Source organism: Blennius ocellaris (genome assembly GCF_963422515.1).
Source record: "Blennius ocellaris genome assembly, chromosome: 3".
Classification (NCBI taxonomy): domain Eukaryota; kingdom Metazoa; phylum Chordata; class Actinopteri; order Blenniiformes; family Blenniidae; genus Blennius; species Blennius ocellaris.
In genome coordinates this window covers 14,136,524-14,147,560 of record NC_137652.1, presented here as the reverse complement: position 1 = coordinate 14,147,560, position 11,037 = coordinate 14,136,524, and the positions used below count along the sequence as shown (strand labels likewise).

Below are 11,037 nucleotides of genomic sequence, written 5' to 3'. Positions count from 1 at the left end.
AAACAAACATTTTTTGTGAAAATGCACATGCATATCAGGTTAATTGTCGATGCTAAATTGTCCCTATACGTGTGAATGTGTATGTGATTGTCTGTCTCTGTGTGTTTGCCCGTCAATAATCAGCTGGGATCGGCTCCAGCGGCAGTGGCTTGTGGAAGATGGCTTTTTATGATTTTGTTTCTTTGTTTTTTCAGCCACCTCATTAGAATATTGTGTAGATGTATTGCATAAACAAATTGAGTCAAAACGAGTGAAAAGCAAACCTGCAACTTTATGTAGTTTAAGTAACATTTACTGATTTGTTGAGACAAGTCAGTATTATTAACTATAGGTTCATGCTGTCAAAAAGAAAAAAAAAAAATTTTTTTTATAAACGATGTTAGACAAGCTATGAATTATGTTGGTTTGTCATGTAAATCTTTCTCACATCTTTTTTTTTTAAAGAATTCAAACATTTAGTGATTGAGTGTGCATGCACTTTCTATGTGTCCATCCTATGTGTGTAGAAATTAAATGGAAATATAAAAAATAGCCTAGAACAATAATTATCTAATGCAATAAAAAGTTGTCTTTTCTAAATCTATTTGATGAGGTAAAGAGAGAGAAATATAAAATGCATCTGACCTGAACAAATCCTTCCTTTATGGGAGAAACAAGCAGCTCTATATGTGGAAAAAGCAAATAAATGAAGTTGTAATGTTTTGGGTAAAAATACAGGTGAGTTTGCTTTTGTAGAATTAAAATTTAAATGAGAAATAGCGCAGATTATTACAGATTGAGAGTGTGAGCTCAACATGACATGGGGAAAAAAGGCACACCTCTTGTAATGAACCAGTTTATTAAAGAAACCCATCATCCTTGAATCACAGGACAAGAAGAGTCTATATTGCCTTTTATTATAACTTTGTACAGTTTCTAAAGATTTATTTTGTTGTAGTCTCTGATATATACTCACACAGTCTCAAACTGTCCATCTCTTGGCCTCCTTTCTACCCCTGAACCTTCTTCACTTGACCGTTCTTCAGCACCCTCACCAGTCTCCTCCTCACCACCCGGCTGCCCCTCGGGGGGCCATACCGGGCCACCTTGGCCACCCCTGCAGGACCTCCTGGGCCCACCCCCAAGTAGCCAAAGCGATGAAGGACCGGCTGCAGGGACGCCAACCGCTGGTTGAGCTCGGTGATGCGGCGGTGCAGCAGAGAGACCTCCCTGAAGAGGTCGTTGACGGACTCGGACAGAGGACGCACCCTGCAGGACAAACACAGTACGGTCACTCTCATCCAGGTAGGGGAGGGACAACTTCCAACAGTGTCAGAGAGATACAGAGAATAATCGAGGCTTCTGATTGGATCTATTGTAAATTTAGATTGTAAATACATTTACATGTGGTTAAAATGACTGTTGTTCAAATTGACTCTCGGGCCACACATAATGAGGACAGGAGCCACTGGTTATCTACAGCAATTGTGCAGGTTGAAAAAAATATAATCCTCATTTATTTTAGTGTTTAAAATTCCACTATATTGATTCTTATAAGAACTTTGGAACCCAAGAGTTGCATTTTATTGATTCTCCATGCAGCATCACGAACAGTCCAGTTTGTGATATTGAGAAAAATTTCAGGGACATAAAGTATAAAGTGGTATAGAGGATAGATAGATGGAATCTGATCAGGCTGCTTTATTTAATTATTTATTTATTTTAACTCAACTGCATGTGCTACTTAACATAAGAAAAAAAATGTATGTTAATATTAAGATTCGGTAACGTCAGATCTTCACAGCGTGAAATTAAACTGTATCCTTCAACACAACGACAGTATGTTCATTACTCATGTTGTCACACTGATTGGATTTGGTTCTTCAACAAATAATCGAGAACCAAATAGCTTTCAACAATACAAGACTTATAGCTATGAAGCTATATTGAATTGTTAAACAAATCCAAAAGTCCTTACACATTGTGCTATGTTCATGTTCAATGGTGTTGTTGTGAGCACTCTCCCCTTGTAGAACAGATCTTGTGGGTTTAACTCTGAGCTGGGCCCTTTCATGGGGCGTTGATACATTTTGCCTGAGCATGAAAGGCCTCAGTCCAAAATCAGGCATCTAAAGCGCCCATGTGTAAATGTCTGTATCTCTGTGTTTATGCTGTGATGGACTGATGACATGTCCAAGGAGATGTGATTGGCTTGAACAATATAAGCCTGAACCATATAAAGTGTAAAAGATATTACCTGGAGTAGTCCGGCAGCAGCGTGCTCGGCTGAGAGTGCAGCAAAGTCTTTATCTCACTGAAGATGCGTTTCCCCCAGGCGTCTAACACTCGGGTCACACTGCGCACCGAGGCCACATTCACACTGTCAGCTGAAACCAAAACACAACATCGACACACGTGAGGATTCAATTCACGAGACAGAAAAACTGTCTTTTTGAATCGCCAGAAAATCACATGTGCCCCTCTAATCATTTTAAGCCCCAAACAGTTTCTCATTCCTGCCTTTTCATAGATTTGCTGCGTTTTATTCGGCTGTTGTAATTCACAGCTTCAAACACTCTGTGATTTACTGGCTCCGTTATCCCAGAGCCGCTGAGATCAAACACAGGCTCATGATTTATACCTCCCTCTCTGTAGTTCCAGTACCCATAATCCAGTTCATTCTCCTCTCTGGCTGCACGGGCCCCAGTTACCAAGGCAACCACCATCAGCACCATCAACAGAGAACGAGAGGCCATGACGAGCAGAGGGTCACTCCCCCCCCTTGTCAAAAGACAGAAAAAGAAAGAAAAAAACATCACGTGAGCACTGGTAAAAATGAAGAGAAGGATTAAAAGAAGTGGAGGAAACGAACACACCACATGCACAAGCCAGAAATGACATCAGAGCTTAAAATTCATGAGGCTGTGTGCAGATGTGAAAATACATCTGTGTCCAACAGAGGAAAAACGAATCCAATCCAACAGTTTAGATGACTTTTGAATTACTGATAGAACTTCAAATGACTGAAAGGTAATGCACACAAATATTGCGCCGTTTAGTTCAGTCATTTCAGACGTCACACGTCATAATATCTAAACACAATAATTGATTTGTTCTTATAACTGATATGTTGTTTAAAGGAGCTGTAAGACGTGAGTAATGCCACTTTTGTGCACTGGGTGGCAGTCGTGTGCCACTATTCCTCAGGAATTTTTATATTTGCAGCTCGTTTCAGAACTTTGGAGTTTCCCATTTCTTTAGTTCTTGAAATAAATACAAGCAGGGAGGTTGAGGAACTCACTGTACCATCTTGTGCTAGAGAGTGGAATTGCAAGGCTGATAAGGCTGAGGCTGGCTAGTTAGTTTGTTCACTCACATTATTTCTGTGTCTCGGGTGTTGTTATTATTAGTATTTGTCATTATAGCTATATAAGGATATGTGATTATACGTAAACGTTATGTGACTATATGTAAGTGTACGTGCCCTTATCTATTCTTGTTTTTTTTTATTAATGCTGCCCAAAAACTGCGGAAAAAAAATTCCTTGCATGCTGAAAATACCTGACAATGAAAATATTTGTAATTCTGATTTCAATGTAAATTTTTTCTACAACAATTTAATTTATGTTGTTAAAAACATAATGCTGCCCCTTTAAAATGCTATTAAATCAGATGAAGCTAAAAAGCAATGGAATCTGCAGTTGTTACTTTTGGCACTATTGTTACATCTTTTGTTGTATCTTATGTAGTTTTTGTAGTGTGATATCTTCACTTTTACTTTTACATGACATGCAAAAGTATTCTTCATGTCTACTTTTAATCAATTAACAGTTTAACAGTGTATTACTTTGTGATACATTCTGACGACTTTGTCCTAAAACTTTAAAACTACTTGTATTGATAAAACAACAACAAATCCAACACAGTAACCCCCGATAGGACCAGCACATTGTAATACTAAAGCTGTTTTGATTTGTTGAAATCAGAACGGAGAAGAAAACAAGCAAGAGCTAAATCTGCTTGTTTGTTTGAATAAAAAAAAATCATTACAAGAATTTATTCTGGCAGAACAAATCTATTTTGTTTTTTCAATTTTTCCTTTTTGGAGGCCAGGTGTGAGTGTGAAAAACAAGAAAGCCAGATAAAAGGAGGGCCACGTGAAAACACATCAAAACAACTCTGTAAATCATACAGGGCAATCATAATCCGATGACTCACAGTTCAGGTATTACAAGGTTTGAGGGGGCCCTGAGTAAAAATTAGCCGTGCAATAACTTGATCCAGCTGTTTTCACATCTGCTTAAGAAGATCAACACCACCGATCATGGAAGCAGCTTCTCTTCACTGTGAAGATCCTATTTGTAATTGTGCTGGAAGATCTACGTTCATTAAATTTGCAAACTGCGCAGCCAGAAGTGTCACAGACTGCAAACTGTTCTGGGAAAATGAGCGAATGAGCCGATACTCACGACTGGAAGTGAAGAAGATGCTTGAGGACCCAGTGGGAAGTCCTGCTCCTCCGATGCAGTTTGAATACCAGATGTCTCTGCCTCTCCTGTCTGTCGTCTGTGTCGCCGCCGCGGCCCTTTATGCTTTAGTTCTTGGCCCTCTGAACATTTTCCTCTGATGCTCCTTCCACCCTCGCACCACAGCTGCCAGATAAATAGGAGGAGAGTGCAGCAGGTCGAGTGCTGGGCCCCTCTTCACACAGTCTCCACTTGTGGACGGTTACAGAGTTGTTGTGTCTTTACACCCCAAACACACGCCCACCTCCTGCTCTGTACCGCTCCACCATGCACATGTTCAGCTCTGCAGGCCGATATGTGGCATGTCATCCTCTTTCATTACTTTCCATCTATATTTCCTGTCGTTTTTGTTTATCTCCTTTATGGAACTGAACGATAAATGCATGTCCACAGTTTGAGCTCTGCTCTGCTGCAGGATCAGTTTTCTGCATTTCTGCTCTGTGGCCACTTCAAATTTTGAGTTATGGCCCATTTTTTTATCAGTTCCTGCTTCACACCATCTGCATTTTAACCTGTGTTGAAATATATCTACTTCCTTCTGCTTCAAACCTTCCTTGTATCTCTACAGCTCTGTGGGAAATATTTTTTTATTTTTTATTTTTTTTGCTTAGGGTTAAATATTTACTTTGCCTGTTTGGAATTAGATGCAAATACAAAACAATTATATGAAATCAATGTAAAACAGCATACCTGATATTTAATCCCACAATGTTACAGGTATTAATGATTGACATCCACAAATCAAGTATAATAATAAAAAAAACAAAAAAAAACAAAACAGAAGTACTGGACTACAAAATATCACAGCAGTCCACATTATGTGGAAGTGATGGCAGAGGCTCAATGTTGATGTAGTGGTGAGCACATTCTCCTCACAGCGAGAACGTTCCCGGATAAACTCAGAGCTTGGAGGCCTTTCTACAGGAAGTTTGCATGTTTTCCTTGTTTGAAAGTGGGATTTCTCAAAGTAGAACAGTTCCAGTTTCGATCATGTGACTATAATAGACTGGGATTGTTGGATGAAGCAGTAGAGAAGATAGATGCATAAATGGCTGGATAGTTGAATGAAGTGGTGGCAATGTTTGAAGATATAGTTTGAGAAAATCCTATTTAACAAACACAAAGACATCCAACACAAGTTGAATTTGAGGGTTTTATTATCTCATCTGCCAGAGACCCTTCAGAGAAGGCAGAAAAAAACATACAAACTCATAGTGTAACACAGTGAAAAAAGTAACCAGAGATTAGGATTTTATGTTCAGACAGTGAAGGTTACATTTGAAGACACAATTCAGACAAAACAACATGTTCTGTCGGGACATTGAAAATCCTCAGACACTGTACTTTCTCACACAGGTCTATCAAATGAAACATTAGCATATCTGCATTTATTTTAGGCAACATAATGCCTACAACTTCACCATTTAATGCACTTTTTGGATTCAATGAAAATATTCATTTAAATGTTACAAATTGAAATTGCCTCCACTTCAAGGTTGTCCGAGCCATCAATAACTATACCAAGCACTATTTTGAAAGGGATAAATTGCTTAGAAAAATTTTTTTTTCAAGGAGATATGGTAAATTGGAAATTTTATGTAAAGTTCCTAAAAATCCTTGTGCAGTATTTCAGTGAAACGTAGTTCACCAACACTGGAGACTTCCCATGTCAGAAGACATTAGAAGTCTAATCCACTACATTTCAAAGAGAATAACTTGTTCCTCTCTGCTCTATTTAAAGCTCAAAGAAAACCCTGCGACTGCAGTTAATCTAGTTAAAATAATCAGTGATGCTCTCATTTGCCTGCAAGATTTAGGAAGTTTTTTTTTTCTTAAGAAAGCTCTCCTGTGTTATGGTTCTTTCAGCTTAAGTGCTAATCTGCCTCTGTTTTCATAATAAATAAAAGGATTTGTACTCAGCAGGAAGGAGTGGAGATAAGGAGAGTGGGAGCTGGGAGATGAAATGGAATGAATTATTCTCTGTTGACTGGCATCCAGATGTTATTCCAGTTCCTTCAGTCTGTTTTCATGCTGTGGCTGCAGTGAGGTCAGAGTTGGCCTCTGGTACAGCAGCCAGAGAGAAAATGGTGGGAAAAGTCAGGTGGCGGAGCAAAAAAGAAGAGAGGAGGCAGAAAGAAAAACAGGCAAATGGGAATAAATAACAACAACTACAACACTTCAACATCTGCATCTCTCTACTGACGGCCACAGAGGTTCGGCACAGTCACTGTGGTGAAGAAGTCACGCTAACATCAACAGCTGCTTCACATTAACAACGGGCAATCGGTCACCGTCTCATGCACTCTCACACGCACACACACACACACACACACACACACACACACACACACACACACACACACACACACACACACACACACACACACACACACACACACACACACACACACACACACACACCTAGTCGTAGCTACTCCCTGTGAACTAACTCTCGCGCTTATTGGACCATATTTCAGTTCCCAGATTGAGACTTTCGTTTATGTCTCCACAGTGGCTGAAGTCCTGTGCATGTGTAAGTTGGCATTGAGGTTTAGGTCCCCACTGTTATAGAATAACAGAGCCAAACACACGTGCATGCTGGAAAGATGGCATTATCCTGAATTCATGTACCTCTTACATACAGATAATTCAGCCATAACAATGCTCTAACGATGTTTATATTCTTTAAGAGGAGTGTAAGACACATAAGTCACAAGTCATGAGTCATTGTCTTTGCTCCCCCCACCTCTTTTTTAAATTTCTATTATTGCTGTCCATTTCCTCTCTCTGTCTCTCTCTCTGTTTCTCTCTCTCTCTGTTTCTCTCTCTCTCTCTCTCTCTCTCTCTCTCTCTCTCTCTCTCTCTCTCTCTCTCTCCATGTAAATGAACTTAGGGCCTCACAAATGTATTAAATCACACATGCACACACATATACACTGCGGCAGATACACCTTTTCTTGCTTGGGTCGTTTTTTCTGTAATTTAAAATCCACATGGTGACTTGTGTGCCTGTGATTTCTTTCTCAAACACTGTCTCACTGTGGAGGAAAGCCAACACTGCACTCTGGTTCACAACCCTGGCTGACGTAACAATGTGCTGCAACCAGAACAGCCCAGCACAGCAAAGTGGGGACTGTGTTCTCAAGGGTCTCTCCTCATGATCTTTCCTGACTTTAGATTACCACATGCACTGTCTGGTTCCCAACAGAGAAGTGTAACCGTCTGTGATCTGCTCTCTTTAGAACCCTCTGATTCTAGGAAACATTAACACATTTTTGAGGAAGTTGGTTTGTTTGAAAACAGGAAAACACTGTTGCAGCTGTATTCACCATGACAAAGTGAGTCGTCACACGGAAAAACATCTCAGACAAACCAGCCGGTGCCTCGGCATGGATCCTCAACAATTTGATAATTTTTCCAACATGTCTTGGATGATTCTTGTTTTTCTCCCTTGGCTGTGTTCAGGGATGGATTCACCAAGTAAGCAAAGAAAACTGTTTGTAACAAAATGAAAATGCTTTTTAGCATTAGCAGTGTATTGATTTCTTGTACAAAAACAGCCAGTCGGGTTTCATTTGGCATAATTGTAACTTCAACAATTTAATTATCACTTCTACTTTGATCATTTTTGTAGATTAAACACAGTAGTGAAAATGTGTGTGTGAGGTATTGAGGTACTGTCTATATATATAATATATATAATATATATAATTTTATAATGATATAAAAGATAGAAATGGGTGGGTAACTATGAGTAAATGAGAATTACCCAGGAAATTAAAGTAGAAGTATAGTAATAGTGTACCATTCTGTTATTTGAAAGCTGAAATAATCTATTCACCCAGAATATCCCAAAAAGTCGACATTTTAAATATTAATGTCAGAAATATTGAAAAGGACAGACAAATATGGACCCCGTTTGTAGCAGCAAGCTTTCCCATGACAGCTCAAAGTGCTCATATGGAGCTCACGAAGAGTATGAACAATGACATGAACCTGAAGAACAGGCTGCTACTTTTACTGTTTGGATAAACGCTGAAGGTAAAACTTCCCAGACAAACTATTTGTTTCTGTGGATTACCTGGTTCATCACTGCCTCTGACACTGACCGCCGTGTTCCTTGTCAGAAATCCACCTGGAAAGCAGAGTTTTTGTGGCCGTCACCGGTGAAGATCTCATCATCACAGGCGAACTGCACAAACCAGCAAACCAAACTAAAGACGTCCTGACCTGTTCCAATCCCTCCCACCACAAAATCTACACCTGTGACATCTGTGCGACAGCCGGCACTCCAGATACTGAAACACTGCAACTCAAGCTGAAAAACCTGAGTGCTTCAGGAGAGTATTACTGCGAGTATAAAACTACAAAGGTGCACTGGTTTCTTCGAGTGAGAGGTGGGTACACAAATATAGAAAAAGTGAGTGAAAACAAAATTAAATAGATATTATTTATTCAAGTTTGTCTAGGTTGTTTAAAGTCCTGTGGCCTTTCATATTTTTTCAGGGTTTTAAAAAAAAAAAATCTAAAATACAATAAAAGAGACTACATACAGTACCATAAAGTCTATAATATGATCATCCATGTTACAGCAATCCAAAAACACATTGTCCTCACTGGATGACTTGTTTGATGGATGAAACATAGTGACATTGTGTTTTCAATTATAAGGTACTCCACCATTGAGTTACACTTGATAGCTTGAGGGGTTTTTTTTGTTGGTTTTTTTCCCCCCAGCTGAAGGCTACAAGGCGATCGAAATATTTGATTACACAGAGTTCGTCATCGTGGCCATCTTCACCGGAGTGCTGCTGGTCTTCAGTGTGGTCGGATCAGTGTATGTCTTCAGAGGACATTTGGTAAGATACACTGCAGTCGGTAAGAAAAGGCATGTTGCAATGTGTGAGTGATGATTTGTCCCTTTGTGTTCAATGGGGAGATAACCTTTTTTTACAGTAAGCAGTATGTAGGCTATATCTATCTGAGACTTCAGGTACTATCACCATTGATCAATGTTTAGAATTCAGAGTTCTAAATTATCTTTTTGTGAATACTGAATTATTAGCATTAATTTACTTGTTCTGTGTGATAATACATTTGCTGTCATTGAATTCTGCAAGTCTGGCTGGACAAAACAAGGAATGGGACAATTACAAGGAACAATTTACATTGTTTTATCAACATCAACTTTATAACTGCTGAACCCAAATCATAGTCTCTTTGTAACTGAGTAAAGTACAGGAAATAGAGGAACTTCTCAAACTGTGACACAAATGTTGTTCTCACAGTGTTGCAGGAGCAACTCCATTCTATTTCATATGGATATTACATTTAGTATACATGTTTGGGTTCAGTTCCAAGACAAAACATTACAAATGATGCTGCTGAGAAGTAACTCACTAACATCTCGGGATGCGCACACACCACTTTTTTAAAAAACGAGTACAGGACTACTTTTAGCTAGTTGGCGATACGACTACTTACAGTATCAAAAACCATTACAATTGTTTTTAAAATGTGTAATTTTTAATGTATGTAGGAAAGTATAAAAAATTTTTTAACTTACCGGTACACAAACATTCACTGTGTGGTTTTCATAGCCTTGGCATTGCAACACACCTAATAAATGAATAAATAAACAAACAAATTAATAAATAGATGAATAGATGAATCGTTGAATGAATGAATAGATAGATAGATAGATAGATAGATAGATAGATAGATAGATAGATAGATAGATAGATAGATAGATAGATAGATAGATAGATAGATAGATAGATAGATAGATAGATAGATAGATAGATAGATAGATAGATGTTTGTATGTGTGTTATGCAGATGTCATTGAATTTCATTTTGATGAAGAAACATTGTGCTTTTTTGGGGAAAAGAAAGTCACCAAATGTGGCAACACCAGCGGAAAACAGACACAGGACCAAGTGCAAAAGAAGCAGAACGAGACAGGAGAAGATAATGTGGATGTGACGCCCCAGGCTTCCTCTTTCTATGCAGTAAGCACCTTCCTATTCCTATGTATATGTATTCAGCTCTGCAGCATTGCCTTGATTTCTTTCTGTGTGCCTCATACACTAACACGGGAACTTCTCTCAGAGTTTGGAGCCTCGGCCCAGATCTATTTATGATGTGCTGGACCGCTCGGCTGCCAACGAGCAGCCAGACCAGAAGAAAGCTAAACCTAAGAAGAAAGACGTCAAAAAATCGGTCTGTAAACTTTGAGTGTCATGTGAAAAAATGTTTGATGAAAACATTAATGCTGTACCACTATACATTATGTAATCAGTCTTCTACTCTGCCCTTGCAGGCGAAGCCGAACACAGAGCAGCCGGACGAAGGTGTATTTGAGTGTGTTTATGAGAACTTCTAAGTCATCAACTCCTGTGCACCAATAATTATATCTTTTTTTAGTATTGAAAACTATCAGCAATTGTTGGTTGTTTTATTTTCATACATACCAGTGACACATTTTTAGAAAAAGAAGAAACATTATTTAAGTATGTTTATTAAAGTTTGTT

At 38.8% G+C, this 11,037-nt stretch overlaps 1 protein-coding gene and 1 long non-coding RNA gene across 2 annotated transcripts; one reads left to right on the top strand and one right to left on the bottom strand.

Annotated features, from left to right (window-relative positions):
- Window positions 1-829: 829 nt before the first annotated feature.
- Window positions 830-4,701, bottom strand: LOC308144240 (uncharacterized protein). Its single transcript, XM_080515301.1, has 4 exons — window positions 4,449-4,701; window positions 2,621-2,760; window positions 2,237-2,366; window positions 830-1,248 (listed from the first exon to the last, which is right to left on the bottom strand). The coding sequence occupies exons 2-4, from the start codon at window positions 2,733-2,735 to the stop codon at window positions 990-992; spliced, it is 504 nt and encodes a 167-aa protein (XP_080371427.1). The 5' UTR covers window positions 2,736-2,760; window positions 4,449-4,701; the 3' UTR covers window positions 830-989.
- Window positions 4,702-8,718: 4,017 nt separating this feature from the next.
- On the top strand, window positions 8,719-10,723 carry LOC308147188. The gene is made up of 4 exons (XR_013937147.1): window positions 8,719-8,902; window positions 9,243-9,364; window positions 10,396-10,515; window positions 10,616-10,723. It is a non-coding gene; the product is annotated as an uncharacterized lncRNA (long non-coding RNA).
- The last annotated feature ends 314 nt before the right edge of the window (window positions 10,724-11,037 follow it).

Bases quoted from the DNA above. Each gene is read 5' to 3' on its own strand.
- LOC308144240 (XM_080515301.1), bottom strand. From the start codon at position 2,735: ATGGCCTCTCGTTCTCTGTTGATGGTGCTGATGGTGGTTGCCTTGGTA. The intron at 2,367-2,620 runs GTATAAATCATG...TTTTGGTTTCAG, and splicing joins CTGGAACTACAGAGAGGGAG to CTGACAGTGTGAATGTGGCC. The intron at 1,249-2,236 runs GTAATATCTTTT...TTTGTCCTGCAG, and splicing joins CTGCTGCCGGACTACTCCAG to GGTGCGTCCTCTGTCCGAGT.